This window comes from Mastigoproctus giganteus, chromosome 7 (genome assembly GCF_048544385.1).
Source record: "Mastigoproctus giganteus isolate SK-2022 chromosome 7, ASM4854438v1, whole genome shotgun sequence".
In the NCBI taxonomy this organism is placed as follows: domain Eukaryota; kingdom Metazoa; phylum Arthropoda; class Arachnida; order Uropygi; family Thelyphonidae; genus Mastigoproctus; species Mastigoproctus giganteus.
In genome coordinates, this window is record NC_143581.1 from 69394042 (window position 1) to 69414878 (window position 20837).

General features: G+C 38.7%; 1 protein-coding gene across 2 annotated transcripts in view; it reads right to left on the minus strand.

Moving 5' to 3' along the window:
* The window catches only part of Exo70 (exocyst complex component 7), a 340721-nt gene extending 320130 nt beyond the window's left edge, over positions 1-20591 (minus strand). Inside the window, exons 1-2 of one of the 2 annotated variants that reach the window (XM_090377714.1) lie at positions 20485-20591; positions 3434-3599 (exon numbers count right to left, since the gene is read on the minus strand). In XM_090377714.1, coding sequence (XP_090233840.1) covers positions 3434-3599; positions 20485-20514 — 196 coding nt within the window. In that variant the 5' untranslated portion in view covers positions 20515-20591. Of the gene's footprint in view, positions 1-3418; positions 3600-20484 lie in introns of those variants that run through there. The other variant, XM_090377715.1, reaches the window with a different exon arrangement.
* Positions 20592-20837: the final 246 nt, after the last annotated feature.

A 20837-nucleotide genomic window follows, 5' to 3' on the forward strand; every position in this document is an offset into this window, starting at 1 on the left:
TGCTAACCCATCTAAACCTTTTTGTATAAAAAAGGGTGACATTTTACCAATTGGTGCTTCATTGGTAGAATGTATAATTAGAAATCTTGGAACAGGCCCTGATGATATTTCTGTTCGCTGCCTCTTTGAAGCAATAATGCTATCTGAATCTTTATCTATGTTTTCAGATAGGGACTGGGTTGGGGCCCCTGAAGAAGTTAATTTATCAGGATTCATAGAGTTTTTATATGGTTCAGTGCCCGGGCTCCCCACCCACCACGGAGCCCAAAGGGACGCCCACTACCCGGCATGCAATAAATGCGCTCGGGAGTGGAACGCCAGGGCTACCCAGACACCATACCCGCACCGCCGCCAGCCTGAATCCTGTCCCTCGGACCATGAGGGTAGGGGCGTGGCATTGACACGGTTGACCCTCGCAGGAGAGCCTACTAGCCGATTGATCCTAGCCGGGCCTTTCAGGACCACCCGTCTTGTCGAAGCAGGGGCCAAAGTGGTGTATTGAAGCAGGGCCCCTCAACCACCAGGATCCCCCTTTCCGAATTTCCACGGGTCGCAGCGCACGGCAAACACGTCGGATTCCATTGATGTAAGCCTGGAACCTACGCTGTGGGCATTGGATCCCAGTGATGCTAGTCTGGAAGTCCAGCAGCATTACTGGGAGGTCCCCTCACCACGTACAGGTGCCCACGTCAAGGGGTCTGGAAAAGAGTAGAATGATGATATCCAGCTCAGGACCCTGGATGTGCGAAGCCCATACTCACCAGATGTGAGTCCCTCGGGGTCAACATCTCTTTCTTCAATTTCAGTTTATGCCCCCTCAGGTTTGTAATCTGAGCAAGCAGAAGAATTGGGCCTGCTCAATCCACTCAAGGCCTTATACAACTCAATCAGATCACCTCGCAGATGCCTAGTCTCTAGACATTGTAATTTGCAAAACTTAAGCCTTTCTTCGCAAGAGCACCCCTTTGTTCCCCGCACCAGTCTTGTTGCCCTTCTCTGTACTCATTCTAGCAACTCTACATCCTTCCTAAAATGAGGCTTCCAGACCTGGATGCAGTACTCAAGGTGTGGCCTGACCATTGCCTTATACAAGGGGATAAAATCACCTCCTTATCCCTGCTATCAAAATTCCTGTATATCATTGACAAGACCCCATGACCTACTCTGGAAGCCTGTCTGCACTGCTCAGAAAAATTCATATCTGACTGCACAATTACAACCAGGTCTCTTTCATTCTCCACTACCCTGAGTGAAACACCACCCAGTTGGTACATTTCTCTGCAGTTACTGCTACCCAAATGCAGTACTTTGCATTTGTCAACGTTAAACTTCAGTTGCCACTTCTCAGCCTATCTGCCCAACTATTCCAGATCCTGTTGCAGCAGCATACCGTCATTACTGTTATTATCAACCCTGCCAACCTTTGTATCATCTGCATTTTGGGGAACATGATCATACCTGCAGTATATCCAAAACTGCAATATGAAGAGGCATGGTGTATGGAAGTTGCACTGTATGTAGAAATTTCAACATATTTCGCTTCTTCAGTATGTGAATTATTTTAATGTGCTTTGATTGAACAATTTCTTAAATTTACTAATTATGCACTATTCCTTTCCTGGAGTCTTGGATGTCTACCTCTAACACAACCTCCTCTGAGGGTTGCACTAGCAGAAATGGGTTTCACAACTTTAGAATATCTGAGTTAGTACTTTCAGCTTCATACTACAAACTTTAACTGTATTTTTAGGAATACGCAAGTTTTCTTAATGTCCTCTCCCTTCTGCTATGTTTGCTTCTTTTGGTACTGCCTATCCAAAAGTCCCTCTAACAATATCCCTACAGCACCCCAAAACATGTATAGCTTATAATCAGTTATCATATTCTGCTGTTTCTACTGCTCAACCTTTTCTGTACCCTATGCATATAGCATTAAATTGACAGCTTCAGAAACACTAGAACCTGGTAATCCAGTGCACAAAGTTGGTCCCTAACAAGAGATCCCATCAACATATTGCATCTAACCACAAACTGCAGCCCCTGTTCGGCACAATTTTTCAGTTCATAGTGGCTCACTTTCTTAGTTCACTATCAAGGATGGATTTACCATGATGCAGTCAGTAACTCGGCTGCTCCAAAGCCACGCTGTCAAGGGGTCCTCCAAACCAATACAATGTTGGTCCAGACCCCCCCCCCCTCTCCACTGGCACCTACATAGCCAGATGGGCAGGAGCAGCAGTGCGTAGCACACGATTCTTGATTAGACCGGGGTTCGAGCCCGTGACCACCAAATACGGAGGATGTGGAAAGGTCCAGGAATGACCACCGCATATCCCCGGAGCAATATGGCCTTAGTTGCTAAAGCTCCTAAAAAGGAGCTTTAGCAACTAAGGCCATAGGATCATGGTTAATTTTAATTCTTTTATAACCATTTAATATTTTATCACTTGTACACAATACTTCCTGAATTCATCTTGCAGAACTATTCACCACCCCACTATCACTTTCTGAATTCATCTTACAAAACTATTCACCACCCCACTATCATGCAACAGACACTATATTCACCAACATATACCTGACAAAGGCCTTCTGGATTCAGCTCTTCCCTCTGCTAACATTATATTCGGCATATACTTCTGTCAATATAACTCCCTTTCTATATATAGTCCCCTTCTTAGGACTATATGCAGAAAGGAAGCACATAAGTGTAAGCACACATGCAAGGTGTGCATATATGTGTGTACTTTTTTTTTAATGAGGAGCAAGTCAAACGTTTTCAGACTGGCTGCACTAAGCACTAGCCACATGTACTATAGTAGTGTGGCAGAAAATACATAGTCACAGAAAATACTGGGCAACAACATCAAGCAAGAGACCCAGATGTTCCAAACAGATGGAGAAGTGCTAGGATCAAATGTAAAAATTACTTTGAATGGGACAATACCAAACGTGTAACTAACATGTCTAAAGTAATTTTATTACCCCAACCTGGAAATATTTGGCTTGTGCATTGTATATGTACAAAAAAAATTAAGTGTGTGTGTGCGAGAGAGAGAGAGAGAGAGAGAGAGAGAGAGAGAGAGAGAGAGAGAGAGAAATGGCTATGGAGTTGGAAAAAAAAAAGCATAAAAAAATAAGAATATTTATTATAGATACACCTAGTATGAATAACCCTTTCTCTATGAGTCACTTATCCTTATTTAAATTTTTAATAATTTTTTACCATTCAAACCACCATAGCAATTTTTTTTAATTCAAATTATTTAAAAATACAGAATTTACATTTTTTTTTTTCTTATTTCACATCTACAATATATCCCATAATTTTTTGATATAATTCTTGTATATAAGAAATCTTGTGCATATTTAAAACCTAAAACACCATCCATATCTACTTTCAAACATAAATACTTACAAATTCGAAGGATACTTTCTTGTCGCCGTTGAAGATTTCCAGTTTCTTGATATACTGGTAATATGGTCTGTTCCAACTTCATTAGATGTTCATCAAATGATGTTAAAATATTACACATTCCTTTAGTTAACTGGCCACTTTTATTTACAGTCTCTTCTAACAAATTCAAGTTATATAACTCCTAAAGAAAACAAAAATTCTCACTGAAGCCATATCTTAAACAAATTAAAAAAAAATTAAGCATCCTTTACAAACAGACCTATAACATTAGCTAATGTGTACTAGTCTGTTGGTAGTACAAAAATTCAGTGTTAGTTTATCTTAAAGACTTTGAAACAAGCATAACTAAATCACTGTTTATCTAAGTTGTTCTGTTCAGATAGTAAGTAAACATCAGTATTTTGCATCTACATTCACACATGAGGAGTTATTAAGGATTGAAAATGCCAGAAGGTTATCAAATTGTAGCATGGTGCTTACTAATTTTGTAATAACTGAGAGCAAAGTGGAGGAGAAATTGTTGAAGTTAAACATAAAAAAGGCACCTGGGGTGGATGGGATCTATCCAGTTATATTAAAGGAGGCGGCAAAGGAAGTAAGCAAACCCTTAGCCATAATTATGAGAGCATCCTTGGACTCAGGTGAGGTCCCCACAGACTGGAGATGTGTATATGTATCCCAATTCACAAAGTGGGATCGAAGGGTGACACAAGTAATTAGAGACCAGTTAGTTTAACTTCTGTTCCGGGTAAAATAATGGAGTCACTAGTTAAAGATGCACTGCAGGATCATCTAGACAACACTGCAGCAATAATTCAGAAAAGATTGCAGCAATAATTCAGACACAACATGGGTTTGCTAAGGGAAAGTCTTGTCTGACAAATTTGATTGGATATTATGATGTGGTTGCAAAGGAAATGGATGCAAAAAATAATTTTGATATCATATCCTTGGATTTCAGGAAAGCTTTTGACACTGTTGTGCATGGAAAACTACTGTACAAATTGGAGCAGAATGGTATTAAGGGTAAGTTGCTACAATGGATAAAAGGATGGTTGAGTGGGAGAAGACATATGGTGGTAATCAATGGACACTGCTCTTCATGGACTAATGTTATTAGTGGAGTCCCACAGGATTCGGTGCTGGATCCACTATTGTTTTGTATATTTATCAATGATATTGATGAAGGTATAACAGGCTTACTGTCGAAGTTCGCAGATGATACAAAGGTTGGCAGGGTTGTTAATGACAGTAATGGCAGTGTGCTACTGCAACAGGATCTAGAAAATTTGGAAGATGGGCTGAGAAGTGGCAACTGAAGTTTAACATTGACATATGCAAAGTACTGCATATGGGTAGAAGTAACCCCAGAGGAACGTACCAACTGTGTGGTACTACACTGAAGGTGGTAGAAAATGAAAAAGACCTGGGAGTAATTGTGCAGTCAGATATGAAGTTTTTTGAGCAATGTGCAGACAGGCTGTCAGGGCAGGTCATGGGGTTTTGTCAAAGATATACAGAAATTTTGCTAGCAGGAAAAAGGAGGTGATTGTCCCTCTGTATAAAGCAATGGTCAGACCACATCTTGAGTACTGCGTACAGGTATGAATGCCTCATTATTTTAGGAAGGATGTAGATTTGCTTGAGCGTGTACAGAGAAGGGCAACCAGATTGGTGAGGGGAATAAAGGGATCCTCTTACCAAGAGAGGCTTAAGTCTGCAAATTGCATCAGCTGGAAACTAGGCACCTGCGAAGTGATCTGATTGAGGTGTATAAGGCCTTGAATGGGTTGAGCATGCTGAATTCTGATGGAATTCTTCCACGTTCAAGATTATGAACTTAAGTGGGCATAAATTCAAATTGAGGAAAGACAGAGGCAGAACAGATTTGGGGAAATTTGACTTTAGCCAGCGGGTGGTTAATTGCTGGAACAAACTTCAATCTGTCGTTGTGGAAGTTGATAGGTTAAATAAATGTAAGACGGCCTCCGTAGCCGAGTGGGCAGGAGCGGGAGTGCAGTAGCACACGCTCTTTGAGTAGACCGGGGTTCAAGCCCCTGACTGCTGAATACGGTCGATCTGCCAACCCGCACTTGACCAGCGCGGCAGATTATGGTCCATTTCCCTCAGCATGAATTGTTGAGGAGGCTTCCATCCTGCAGTGGGTTGATAATGGCTGCACTTTACTTTTTTTTACTTTAAGGAGGAACATATATAAGGAGGCGACCTTTTGTAACAAAAATGCATAAAATTAAAAGCAGCTTGCTCTCACTGCCAGCAATGGAAGGTGAATCTGCAAGATACAACAGAGGACATCTTCTGAACAACAAGAAAACAAGTGGGACTCCTTCAAGACACTCTCTGGCACTTAATGTTAATAATGCACGTGTTATGGCAGGAATGAAAACTGGAGTAGCAGGGGAATTAAAATAGTAAATTAAGCACTTTGCAGTAATAGGGTGTCCTTATCATATTAATTTCTGTGCTGAAAAGGAAGCTACATGACTGCCTGTGAGAGTTGATGAATAATTAGTATATATTTACTACTACGTAGAAATAGGTGTTGAAAGGAAAGCTAGAATTGAACAATTTCAACTGATGCATGCAACTAAAGTAAAAAGATTTTGTGGCATGTGAGTACACATTGCCTGCCTTTAGCATTAGTAGTGGCGTATGATGCAAGAAGGCAAGCTTATATAGTACCAATTAAAAAAAAATAAACCTTCACATTTCAACTATCCATATGCTCCAAGTCTGCCCAGTTCTTCCTTGAATCCATTTAAGCTATCAACATCCACAACGACAGATGGAAGTTTGTTTCCGCGATCCACCACCTGCTGGCTCAAGGCAAATTGCTACACATCTATTCTGCAACTCTTTCCTCAATTTGAATTTATGCTCCCTCAAGTGCATAATCTAAGCAAGAAGAAAAATCCCATCAGCATTCAGCTTGCTCAAGCTATTCATTGAAGCCTTATACACCTCAATCAGATCACCTCATGGGTGCCTAGTCTCCAAATTCTGCAATTTGCATAATTAAAGCCTTTCTTTCAAAGAGCAACCTCTTTATTCCCTTCACGAATATCGTTGCCCTTCTCTGTACACAATCCAGCAACTGTACATCATTCCTAAAATAAGGCCTCTAGACCTGTATGTAGTACTCAAGGTGAGGCCTGACCACTGCCTTCTACAAAGGGATAATCACCTCCTTATCCCCAATAGCAAAGTTTCTGTATATCATTGACAAGGCTCCATGAGCTGCTCTGACATCCTGTCTGAAAACTTCATATCTGACTGCACAATTACCTCCAGATCTTTTTCATTCTCCACTACCCTGAGCATAGTACCACCCAGTTGGTACATTACTCTGGGATTACTGCTACCCATATGTGGTACTTTGCATTTGTCAATGTTAAACTTCAGCTGCCAAATCTCAGCCCATCTGCCCAACTTTTCTAGATCTTGTTGCAGCAGTGTACCATCATTACTGTCATTAACAACCCTGCCAACCTTTGTATTGTCTGCAAACTTGAACATTAAGCCTGATATACCCTCATCAATATCATTGATAAATACAGAAAACAACAATGGTCCCAACACCAAACCATGGGGAACTCCACTAATAATATTAGTCCACGAAGAGCAGTCTCCACTGATTACCATTCTGTCTTCTCACACTCAACCTTCCCTTTATTCCACAGCAGCAACTTGTCCCTTTAATGCCACACTACTCCAATTTGTAGAGCAATCTTTTCTGTGCAACAGTATCAAAAGCTTTCTTTACTGAAATCCAAGTATATGATATCAAAATTATTTTTTGCATCCAGTTCCTTTCTGGCCACATTATAGTATCCAATCAAATTGGTTAGACAAGATTTCCCCTTAAGAAACCCATGCTGTGTGAACTATAACTGCAGTCCTGTCTAGATCCTATACTGCTTCTTTAAGCAGTGACTCCATTATTTTCCCAGGAACAGAAATTAAAACTAACAGGTGTATAATTACTAGAGTCATCCTTTGATCCCCTTTGTGAACTGGGTATTCATTTACATATGTCCAGTCCATGAGGATCTCCCCTGAATCGAATGAAACTCTCAAAAATATGGCTAAGGGTTTGCTTACTTCCCTTTTCTGCCTCCCTTAATATAATTGGATAGATCCCATCCACCCCAAGTGACTTTCTTATGTTTAACTTCAACAATTTCTTCTCCACTCTCCTCTCAATTACAAAATCATTTAGTTCCTTATTAGAATTTCATAAACCTCTAGCCTCCACTTTTCTACAGAATTCTACAATTCTTCAATGAATGTAGATGCAAAATACTCGTTCAGTTTGTCAGCTACCTGAGAAGGATCATCAACAGTCGAACCATTGATTCTTTTCTCTACCAAACCAGTCAGCACTGTTTTACTAACAAACCCCAAACTCACAGAACCAACTTTCTTCTTCCTCGTTTACTCCTTCAACTTCTGTTTTCTGGAGCAACGTCCCTTCCTAAGTATTTCCCAAATATTATAATCAATAGAAATCCAAGTCTAATATCAACAAGTATCTTCTTTCATCTCAACCTTCAACCCATGCACAGTACTAAGTACTAGAGATTCTAATATTTCTTATGCTTTAGGTTTTCATAAAAAATAACATTTAGAGCAGTGGCTGATCATACTGGAGAGTAGTAAATAAATAACAAGAAAATTAAGTTTGAGTAGTATTTTATAATAATCGATTTAGCAAAAATGAACAAGATAAATTTTCATAATCAAAAATGCTCTTATAAAAGTCATTTATAAGCAAAATTTTTTCTAATTTAAATGTGACTGATAAAAAATGTTTAAAATAGCAATGTTCATGTTAGTCATATATAAGGAATGTCAAGGCAAATAACTTTTCAAAACATTCCTAGTATTCTGAAGGGGGAACAATGAAAAAAGGCATTTTCACATGATTTCAGTTCTCTCATATCACTTAAAATTCTGATTTCACAATTTGTTTCATTATTTCAAATCAACAGAATTACCAAAGGGGAAATGTGTGTGTGTGTGTGTGTGTGTGTGTGTGTGTGTGTGTGTGTGTGTGTGTGTGTGTGTGTGTGTGTGTGTGTGTGTGTGTGTGTGTGTGTGTGTGTGTGTGTGTGTGTGTGTGTTTTTAAATTTAATTATAAGGATGTCAACACATTAAGTGCTGCTTTGACAGAACTGCCATCTTTTCAGACAACAGACAAGTCTGATAATATTAGTAGTAGTAGTAGTAACAAATGATGGAAGGAAGCAAGCTTATACAGAATCATCAAAAAAAACTTCCACATCACATGTTCATCTCCTCCACCGGGTTTGTCTAGTTCTTCAATGAATTCATTCAAACCACCCACCCCTACAAACACTAGAAAGGAATTTGTTCCAACAATTGATCACCCACTGGCTGAAGGCAAATTTCCACACCCTGCAATCGAACGTTCTCGGTTTGAATTCATGCCCCTTCATATGTGTACTTTGAGCAATAAAAAGAATGTCACAGCACTGAGATTAATCAATCCATTAAGCACCTCACGTCACCAGATGAATCAGTCACCAGAGGCTTCAATTTCACAATCTATCTTGGTAATTTCACAGCCTTTCTTGATAATTGCACCCTTCTGTTCCCCCTCACCAATCTCATTGCTATTCTCTACACCCATTCCAGCAGATCTACACCTTTCCTAAAATAAGGACTCCAGAACCGTATCCAGTACTCAAGATGTGACCTAACCATTGCCTTATACAATGGGATGATCACCTCCTCATACCTGCTAGCAAAATTCCTGTTGACAAAACTCCATGAGCTGTCCTGACAGTCAGAGACCTTCGCATCTGACTGCACAATTATCCCCAGGCCTTTTCCACCACACCACTGATGGTATCTCTACCTTGATGTGGGTGGTGGGGCTTTTGTCCTCTAGTGATCCTGAGAGCTATGTCGGTGGTAGCTTGGCTACTGGTAGGGCCTACTAAGCCAGACAGGTCAAAGATGAATGGACTTGCATAAAGGAAGCAATTCTGGGAGCAGCACGTGTAATCTTAGGTGAGACCTCGAGGCCAGAAAATGATGAATGGTATGATGACGAGTGCCGAGTAACAGTAGAACTGAAGAGACAAGCCAGGTTGAAATGTTTGCAGCGGAATAGCAGAGTGAATAGTGAACACTACAAGGAAAAAAAGTATTGCTGCAGCTATGATATGTAGAAAGAAAAAGAGAGAAGCTTTGAGATAAGGAAGGTCAACGAAATGGTGGAACATTACAACAAGAAGGAAAGTAGAAAGTTGCATAAGAAGATTAAAGAAAGTACACAGGAATTCCAATCAAAAGTTACTGCATGTAGAGACAGTGAAGAAAACTTGCTGACTGAGAGAAAGGAGGTTCTGAAATGGTGGAAAGAGTATTTTGTGAGCATCTTGACAGGAGGTAAGACTGAAACAAAACAGCTGTTGTACTATACAGTAGAGCCATGCATTGAAGACACTAGCTTTGATATTAAGTACTTAAAGAACTTTAAAGCACCAGGAGCTGATGGAATAACTGCAGAGTTGCTCAAGAACGGTGGAGTGATACTATGGAGAAGAATACAAAATCTAATACTGTTAATATGGCTAAGGAAAAAATCTCATATGAATGAACACTTGGAATCAAACAGCCGATTCACAAGAAGGGTGATAAACTTGCTTTACTCTAACCATAGAGGTATTACAAGGTTTTGTCGGGAGTTATTTATAAGACTGGCAACATATTCAGAGAAAATCATTGGAGAATGATGTGTGGTTTCAGACCCAATTGGTCAACAACTGACCAGATTTTCATCTTAAGGCAGATACAGGAAAAGCATTCAAGTAAAATATACACTTATTTAACCTCTATGTAGATTTCAAACAAGCTTTTGATTCAATCAAGAGATAATAAATGATAAATGATCTCCTACTCTTGGGCATACCTGCAAAGATTGTTAAGTTCATAAATGCAATCCTGGCTGGCTCTAAGGCAGTGGAGGGAATTGACAATGAGTTGACGACTCCCTTTGAAATTGACGCTGGTGTTAGACAAGGTGATGCACTCTCTACTGTGTTATTTAGCTTGGTTTTAGAGGCGGCTGTTGGAAAATTAGAAGTGACTGAGCACATAGGCACAAAGACAGTGCACGTCTGGGCATATGCTCACGATGTCACTATTATCAGGACTAAAGCAGCACCGGAGGAGGTGCTCCTTCAAACCTACTGATAATACTGGATAGTGAAGTACAAAGAAAAGACTTAGAATAAATGAAGTGAAGACAAAATATATGAGAATCCAGAGAATGGCAGATAACATGGAAAATTTAAGAACCAGCAGCTTCTCATTTGAGCATGTTCAAAATTTCACTTATCTAGGCTCGCAGATAAATCAGTCATAACTATTACTAATGAAATTAAGTCCTGTATCCTGAGTGGAAACAGATGCTTCTATGCACATGAAAAGCTAATGAAGTCCAGAATATAGAACAGACATTTAAAATTAAGAATATACAAAAGTTTCATTAGACAAGTTGTAACATATGGTTGTGAAGTTTGGACATTAGCATTAGTTGAATGATGCAAGAAAGCAAGCTTATACATCAGCCAAAAAAAAAACCCTTCCCATTTCACCCATCCAGTCACTCCAAATGTTTGTCTAGTTCAGCCTTAAATTTATTTAAGCTATCAACTTCCACAACAACAGATGGAAGTCTGTTCCAGCATTCAACTACCCACTGGCTAAAGGCAAACTTCTGCACATCTATTCTATAACTGCCTTTCCTCGATTTGAATCTATGCCCCTCAGGTTCTTAGCCTAAGCAAGCGGAAGTATCCCATCAGCATTGAGCCTGCTCAAACCATTTAAGGCCTTATACACTTCAATCAGATCACCTTGCAGGTGCCTAGTCTCCAGATGCTGCAACTTGCAGGACTTGAGCCTTTATTCGTAAGTGCACCCCTTTGTTCCTCTCAAAAATCTTGTTTCCCTTCTCTGTACTCGTTCTAGCAACTCTACATTTGCCTTAAAATGAGGCCCCTAGACCTGTATGCAATACTCAAGGAGTGGCCTGACCATTGCCTTATACAAAGGGATAATCACCGCCTTGTCTCTGCTAGCAAAATTCCTATATATCATTGACAAAACTCCATGACTTGCTCAGGCAGCTCGTCTGCACTGCTCAAAGAACTTCATATCTGACTGCACAATTACCCCCAGGTCTCTTTTATTCTCCAACTCCCTGATTGTACTACCAAACAATTGGTACATTCCTCTTGGGTTACTGCTACCCATATTCAGTACTTTCCATTTGTCAATGTTAAACTTCAGTTGCCACTTCTCAGCCCATTTGCCTAACTTTTCTAGATCCTGTTGCAGTAGAATACTGTCTTTAGTGTCATTAACAACCATGCCAACCTTTGTATCATCTGCAAACTTGGACATTAAGCCTGATATACCTTCATCGATATCATTGATAAATACACAAAATAACAATGGGCTCAGCACTGAACTCTGGTGGACTCCACTAATAACATTAGTCCACGTAGAGCAATGTCCATTTATTACCACTCTCTGCCATCTCCCACTCAACCATCCCTTTATCCATTGTAGCAACTTACCCTTAATGCCATACCTCTCCAATTTGTACAGCAGTCTTCCATGTGCAACAGTATCAAAAGCTTTCCTGAAATCCAAGTATATGATATCAAAATTATTTTTTGCATCCATTTCCTTTGTGACCACATAATAGTATCCAATCAAATTGGTCAGACAAGACTTCCCCTTAACAAACCCATGCCATGTCTGAACTATTACTGCAGTCTTGTCTAGGTGATCCTGTATCGTCTCTTTAACCAGTCAGTCCATTATTTTTCCCAGAGCAGAAGTTAAACTAACAGGTTTATAATTATTTGAATCCCCTTTGTGAATTGGAGATACATTTGCACATCTCCATGGGGACATCCCATGAATCTAAGGATGCTCTCATAATTATGGCTAAGGGTTTGCTAACTTCCCTCACTGCCATCTTCAATATAACTGGATGGATTCCATCTGCCCCAGGTGCCTTTTCTATGTTTAACTTCAACAATTTCTTCTCCACTTTTTTTTCCTCTCAGTTATTACAAAATCATCTAGCTCTCTGCCAAAGTATAATTCTCCTCTGGCATTCCCCTCCCTGAATAACTCCTCATGTGTGAACGTAGGTGCAAAATACTCATTCAGTTTATCGGCTACTTGAGCAAGATTATCAATAATCGAACCATCTATGTTAAGTGGACCAATCTGATTCATCCACTTCCTTCTAGAGTTTACATAAACAAAGAATTCTTTGCTGTTTTTCTTTGCATCCATTGCCAAAGATTTCTCGTAATCTGCCTTTGCCTGCCTAACTTCCTTTGTGACTTGGTTACAGACTAGTTTATATCTATCATAGGCTTCTGTGTCACCTGATAATTTATATGCATCTCATGCATTTTTCTTCTCTTCCACGAGCCTCTAATTCATCTGATATCGATTTATTATTATTATTATTAGCCATATAGTGCAAGGAAGCCTGAGGCTTATGCTGCACCAGCCAAATTTCTGCTTTAACCTGAGAGAGAGAGAGAGAGAGAGAGAGAGAGAGAGAGAGAGAGAGAGAGAGAGAGAGAGAGAGAGAGAGAGAGAGAGAGAGAGAGAGAGAGAGAGAAAATCAGAAATAGAAGGGAATCACCAAGAAAGAGAAGAATGATGATATCCAGCTCAAGACCCTGGGTTTGCCAAGCCCATACTCCCCAGTGTGAGTCCATTTAGGCCAGAACCTTGAACAGTATTTCGTAGTTGGTATGAAAAGCCTAGTAGCCTTCAAGATTAAGTCCCTGAAGGCGTTCCATTTAGAATTCACTGTTGGTAACATTATCAGTTGATCCTACAGTATAGAATTTAAAAACTGTCTGAGATCGCTTTAGTCACTTTTACGAAAGCAAAAATGCTCCGCTTTACTCTTGATGGTAGTTACAGCTTTAAGTAAATTCAACATCAGTACACTGTGATCACTGTCACCTAGTGGTTCCTTTATCTACAAATTCTTAATGCATGAATAATCACTACTGATAATGGGATCAAGAGTATTACTCCCTCTGGTTGCCCCTCGAACACGCTGCTATAGAAAACAATCCCCCAATAAATTCACAAAAGTCTTGATAGCATGCCAGTGGCCATCCCACAAGTTCCAGTCAATATATGGAAAGTTAAAATCCCCCATTATAAGACATTCTGATTTACTGGCCCATTCTATTTCTCTGGACAACTGTTCATTGTACTCATCACAGTCATTAGGCCTATAACACATTCCTACCCTCATTTTCCCTTTTGCAGTGTTTATGTCACACCAAACAGACTCAACATTGCACTGTCCACTCATGTCAACTGAATGCACTTCCTTAGATTTTGTTTCTTAACTAACAACATAACCCCTTCTCCCTTCCTTCCCTGTCAGTCCTTTCTGTACACATTGTACTCCCCAAATTCCAATTCTGCATTGCATATATCCGTGTGACACCATGTCTCTGATATCCCAACAATATCAGCCTTTGATGCTTTGATCAGCACTTCAAATTCATCAAATTTATTTACTATACTTCTAGCATTGGTACATGCAAGTATACTTGCAATGGTTCTTACTCTTAGTTACCCTAACATAACCCATGTATTTACTTGTTCCATGGTGACTCCCAGCAGCTCTTGAAATACCCAGCAACTTGCTCTCTAGGCTGCTACTCATTACAATAGAAGCAGTGCAAGGATCACTTTCGCCTCTGCCTGCAGCTACTGTTAATCTTTTATTCCGTGAATTCCCCCCCCAAGCTAGCAGTTTTCCGACCCACCTAATACTGCCTCGATAGCATCAGCAAATATTCTTGCACCCTTTCTATTTAAGTGTATCCCATCTCCTTGTTGAGAGTGTTCGAGAGTACAATTTTACGAAAAGTTTTTTGGGCCCATACAAAACGTTGATGGATCCTGGAGGATCAGAATGAACCATGAACTTAACCATCTTATTCAGAGTGCAGACATCGTCAGATTTGTGAAGAGCCAGAGACTTGCCTGGTTAGGACATGTTATGAGAAATTCCATTTCATTATACATTAAAAGTATAATGAAATGGAAACCTACCGGCAGGAGGGTGAGAGAAAGACTGCAGAAAAGATGGATGGATGACGTAGAAGAGGACTTAAAGATCACGAGAATAAGAAGTCGTAGAGTTTGACTTGTGGGATAGTTTACTGATGGAACATCCACCCTGGGTTATAATGCCAGAAGAAGAAGAACTACCCTGAGTGTAGTACCATACAGTTAGTACATTAATCTGAGATTACTACTCTATCCCTATATACAGTAAATTGCATTTATCAATGTTAAATTTCAATTGCCCATCTGCCTAATTTTTCTTGATCTTGTTGCAGTAGCATACCTTGATTACTGTCATTAATTATCTTGCCAACCTTTTCTATCATCTGCAAACTTATACATTAAGCTGGATATACCTCATCAATATCATTACAAAATATAAAAAATGACAAGTCCAGCCCTGAACCACCCCATTAACAACATTAGTCCACAAAGAGCAGTGCCCACCGACCATAACTCTCAGTCCTCTCCCACTCAACCACGCCTTTATCCATAAGTCTTTGTTGTTCTTCTTTTCATCCTTTGCAGCCTTTTCATTCTTTTCATCATCAGTGGCACTGATGATGGAATGATATTGGGGCAGAAACCATCTTTACTGAGTAGATATTAGTATTAGCATCAGTAGAGACATATGATGCAAGAAAGTAAGCTTATATACCATAAGCCAAAAAAAAAATAATAAAAATAAAAACCATTCCTGTTTCACCCATCCATCCAAAAGTTTGTCTAGTTCAGCCTTGAATTTATTTAAGCTGTCAACTTCCACAACAACAGATGGAAGGTTTTGTTTTTTTTTTTTTTTTTTGATTTGGTAGTTGTTGGCACATCGGCTTCTGTGGCCATATTGCACCTCCCAAGGTTTTTGCAGTACTTTGATCCAAGCCCAAGGCGGGAATCGAACCCGCGACCTTTGGGTTGCCGGGCAGGTACTTTACCCACTCGGCTAGCCCGGTCGGCGGAAGGTTTTGTTCCAGCAATCAACCACCAACTGGCTAAAGGCAAATGTCCGCACGTCGATTCTACAACTATCTTTCCTCAATTCGAATTTATGCCCCTCTCAGGTGCAGAATCAAAGCAATAAGAAGAATCTCATCAGCATTGAACTTGCTCAAACCATTGAAGGCCTTATATGCCTCAATCAGATCACTTTTCAGGTGCCACATTTTGCAGAACTTGAGCCTTTCTTCGTAACCCTTTGTTCCACTCACTAATCTCACTGCCCTTCGCTATACTCGTTCTAGAAGCTCTACATCTTTCCTAAATCAAGCCTTCTGAGCTATATACAGTACTCAAGGTGTGGCCTGACCTTTGTGTTATACAAGGAGATAATCACCTCCTTATCCCTGCTGGCAAAATTCCTATATATCATTGACTATGTATATATGAGTAACTCTTGCAGCCTACCTGCACTGATCAGAAAACATCTCACTGCACAATTACCTGCAGGTCTTTTTCATTCTCCACTGCCCTGAGTGTGGTACCACACAGTTGGTATGTTACTCTGGGGTTACTGCTACCCATATGCAGTACTTTGAATTTGTCACCTCTCAGCCCATCTGCTCAACGTTTCTAGATCTTATTGAAGTAGCGTCCATCCTTACTGTCATTAACAACCCTACCAACCTTCGTATCATCTGCAAACTTGGACATTAATCCTGATATATCTTCATCAATATCATTGATAAATACATTAACAACAATGGGCCAACATGTACCCCTGGGGGATTCCACTAATAACATTAGTCCACAAAGAGCAGTGTCCACTAATTACCACTGTCTTTTACCCACTCAACCATCCCTTTATCCATACCAGCACTTGCCCTTAATGCCATACTGCTCCAACTTGTACAGTAGTCTTCCATATGCAACAGTATCAAAAGCTTTCCTAAAATCAAAGTATATGATTTAAAAAATTATTTTTTGCATACAGTTCCTTTGTGACCACATCATAATATCCAATCAAATTGGTCAGACAAGACTTTCCCTTAACAAACCCATGCTGTGTCTGAACTATAACTGCAGTCTTGTCTAGACAATCCTGCAGTGCTTCTTTAACCAGTGATTCAATTATTTTCCCCAGAACAGAAGTCAAACTAACAGGTCTGTAATTACTAATGTCACCTTTCAATCCCCCTTTGGGAATTGGGGATACATTTGCACACCTCCAGTCTGTGGGGGCCTGCCCTGAGTCCAAGGATGCCCTCATAATCATGGCTAAGGGCCTGCTTACTTCCTTTGCTGCCTCCTTTAATATAAGTGGATAGATCCCATCCACCTTCCTATGTTTAACTTCAACAATTGCTTCTCCACTTTGCTCTCAGTTATTACAAAATCATTTAATTCTCTGTGAGAGTTTGATAAGCTTTTGACCTCCACTTCCCTATAGAATTCGTCACATGTGAATGTAGATGCAAAATACTCATTCAGTCTGTCAGCTACCTGAGCAGAATCATCAACAATTGAACCACTGATATCGAGTGGACAAATATGATTCATACCATTCCTTCTAGAGTTTACATAAGTAAAAAAATCTTTAATGTTTTTCTTTACATCCTTTGCCAAAGATTTCTCATAATTGGCCTTTGCTTACCTAAACTCCTTTGTGACTTGATTACAGACTATCTTATATCTACCATAGGCATCTGTGTCTCCTGTTAATTTATATGCATTCCATGCATTTTTCTTTTCTGCCACAAGTCTCATTAGTTCATCTGACATCCATTTAGAATATGAATACATCACAAAATTAAAATTATTGGATTAATTATCTTACTGTTAAGTTAAATGTCTTTCCAGTTAAGTAAATTTGAAGCAGTTTCCCAAATTTCTTGTCTTTTTCACCATTATAAAAATGGTACTAGGTATAAAAATGTTAGATTTTTCTTCAGGCTACCTGAAGAAAAATCTAAATCTGGAAATCAAGGTATGATTTCCAGAATTCTCTAATGGCTTTTTTTTTTTTTTTTTTTTTAATTTCTAAATGAAATCAAATCCTCTCATTTAACTCTGTCCAACCAATATTCTCTGATTATATAGTATTTGGTTTTCATTTCAATATACTACGAATTAACAGACATTAATATTTTGCTTGGCATTCAACAGGAGCCAGGCATACAAAAGTATGATCTTTCCTTCTCAGCAATTCCCATTATACCAAATGTCATCTGTGAGATACCAGCCACAGGTGTCCAATGTTGCCATTGATCTTTGGTTTCTCAAGGCTAAATGTGAACAGTTTACAAAAAACAGATGTGCATGTTGTGTCTGTGAGACACCATGTCCGTGTCAGGATTTCAACCTCAGTGAAGTGACCTTGAAACTCCTAAAAATAATAAAAAATTTAATGTAATACTGGTTTCTCTTGTTTACTTTTAGTTGGATATTTTTTAATTGAGTTCAGCAGATCATAATTAACAGCACACAGTTTTCAATTCAGTAATATATACTAAAATTTATTATTATTCTTATTTATTTATTTTTTTAATTTAAAACAAAAAGGGGGTTTCTCACAGACACCATGCAAATATATTTGCTAAATTCGGGGTGTGAGTGGCAGGATATATATACATGTATAAACACTTTAGTCTTGTAAATATATATTAGTACAGTTGAGAATAGTATCAATGTGCCCTTGTAAAATTTTAATATCTGTTCAAAATCTATTCAATTCCTATTAACAGCATGCCCCCTGTTCACTCTGTAGCTAGTTTCCAATATAGTCTTTCAGTAACAAAAAAAATATCGAAAAAAACCGAAAATACTGTTAATTGCGTGGGCTTCGTTAATTTTCCCCACAGGGAATAACATTTCTAAGGAGAGACAGTTTAGAGCAGTGCTTCTCAAAGTGGGCGATATCGCCCCCAGGGAGGCGTTTGAATTATCCATGGGGGCATTAGGCATGAAAGGTGGCGACAAGGGGAGCGATAGGCCATCAACTCTGCCAGGTAACGAATCTTTACTACTAGCATACGTACGTTTCATAAAAGATGAAAAGTTGAACGAAGAATTATTATTTGCAAGATGTCTATAAACGTATACCAAAGGCGAGTCTATATTTCAGGTTACTGAAAAGTTTTTTAAAGACAGGGAAATTCCGCTTACAAATGTACTTGCTTGTGCAACGGATGGAGCACCATCAATGATTGGCCGTTACAAGGGTTTTATGGCTTATTTAAAAAATGCTGTGCCAAATATTATTACTGTTCATTGTGTCATTCACCATCAGCATTTAGTTGCAAAAAAACTTGATCAACTGCACAATTCTCTACAAACCGTTATTACTGCTATAAACAAAATTAAAGCACATTCTTTGAATGATCGTATATTTCGAAAGCTTTGTGATCAAAACAGTGAAGATTTTGAATGATTGCTACTTCACTCCGAGGTTCGGTGGCTGTCAAAAGGCAACTGTCTCAACAGATTTTATGAACTCTTTGATACTGTTGTTGAGTTTTTTGAAGATAGGAACAACGACCTTAGTAATGACCTCAAGAAAATGAAAACTGATATTGATTATCGTGCAGATTTATTTACTAGATTCAACTCAATAAACTTACATTTACAAGGACAAGATGTAACTCTTATTAAGGCGAAAACTGAAATTTCAGCATTTATTTCAAAATTAAAGCTTTTTATGCGCAATGTAGGACGACGTGAATTGTATCAATTTCCAAATCTGTTGGAAATAGAGAAAAAAGAAAAAATAGCTGACAAAACTCTACTAACTTTTTGTGATCATCTAGAAATATTGCACAGAGATATACAGGAAAGGTTCAAAGATCTCCTTAATTTGAAAATTCCAGATTGGGTTAATAAATCCTTTTTTAAATAATGACAATGGTGAACATTTTGTAGAAGAAGAATTGATTGAATTACAAAATTAAGTTGAACTGAAGCCAAATTTTCAAAATTCATATCAGGAATTTTGGTTACAAAAGAAAATCCCTGACCATTATGCTGCATTGTGGGGAATTGTAAAAAAATTACTTATTTCTTTCCAACATCATATCTAGGTTTCAGTGCTGTATTTCAATTGCTGACAAAACAAAGAAATTGTCTGGATGTTGTTAAACGTGGCGATTTACGACTTATACTTACAGATATTAAACCTAATATTGATAAGCTAATAAATCTCCACCAAGCTCATCCATCACATTAAATATTAAAATATAATTAACTATTGCGATTAATATCATGACTTATTTATGTAATTAACTTTAATTTTTATGACTTAATTTAAGTGACTAACTGACTTTATTTATGTAGTTGTAATTTTTTAGGAGGAAGGAATAAAGTACAGTAAATAGTTTTCTTTATAATTCACACACATACGTGCAGGGCTGCATTTACATATTTGGAGGTAAACAGACAAATATTCATTTCAGTTATTTAGCTTCACTTTATATTGGTGGGCTAAAAAAAAGCCCTGGCGAGGGCTTTTTTTTTTCAGGGGGGCGGTGATCCAACCAAGTGGGGGGGGGGGGGGGGGGTGATCCAAAAAAGTTTGAGAAGCACTGGTTTAGAGAGTAGTGCACATTGTATTTCGGGGGAAAACAGAGTTCTATAAAACACTTTAAATGTTAAGTCAATATTCGGGGTAATTACCCGGCTGGCTAATATTAATCAATACCCACGGGGCAGGGGGAGAAGACACCCCATTTCTGGAACCTATAACTGGATTCAAATATAACGTGAATCAGTTTGGAGATGGCTAAATTTTCGGTAACGTGCACATCATGCAAACTCAAACCAAGCAACAAAACGGAAGGGTGTGAATGACGATTGAAGAAGCGTATAATAACGGCTGGCAAAATGGAAACTAAAGCTGATATAATTAAAATAACTTAAACACTGGTGCAATAACAAAATTCAGACGCACCTTATCCAGCTTCGTTTTAGCCTCATCCATTTTAAAAAATTTAAATCAGCAAAAAAAAATCTCAAACAGATGATATTATTTGAACCAGCAATACAATAATTTCATTTACTCGCCTAGCGGTCGCTGTATGTTTACAAATTACTGTATTTAATTATTTATTGAAATACTCTTTGGAATAATTTATTATTAGGGAGTTTTTTCGCATAGACCATTTAATTCCTTATTTCAGTTAACTAAGTAATTAATTTTAAAAATCTACTTTTAACATCACTGCTGCATGAATGAAAGGGTCGCTTTCTTTTTCCTTTTTTTTCTTTTTCTAGCTCTTGGAATTTACAGTACTTCAAAAGGGT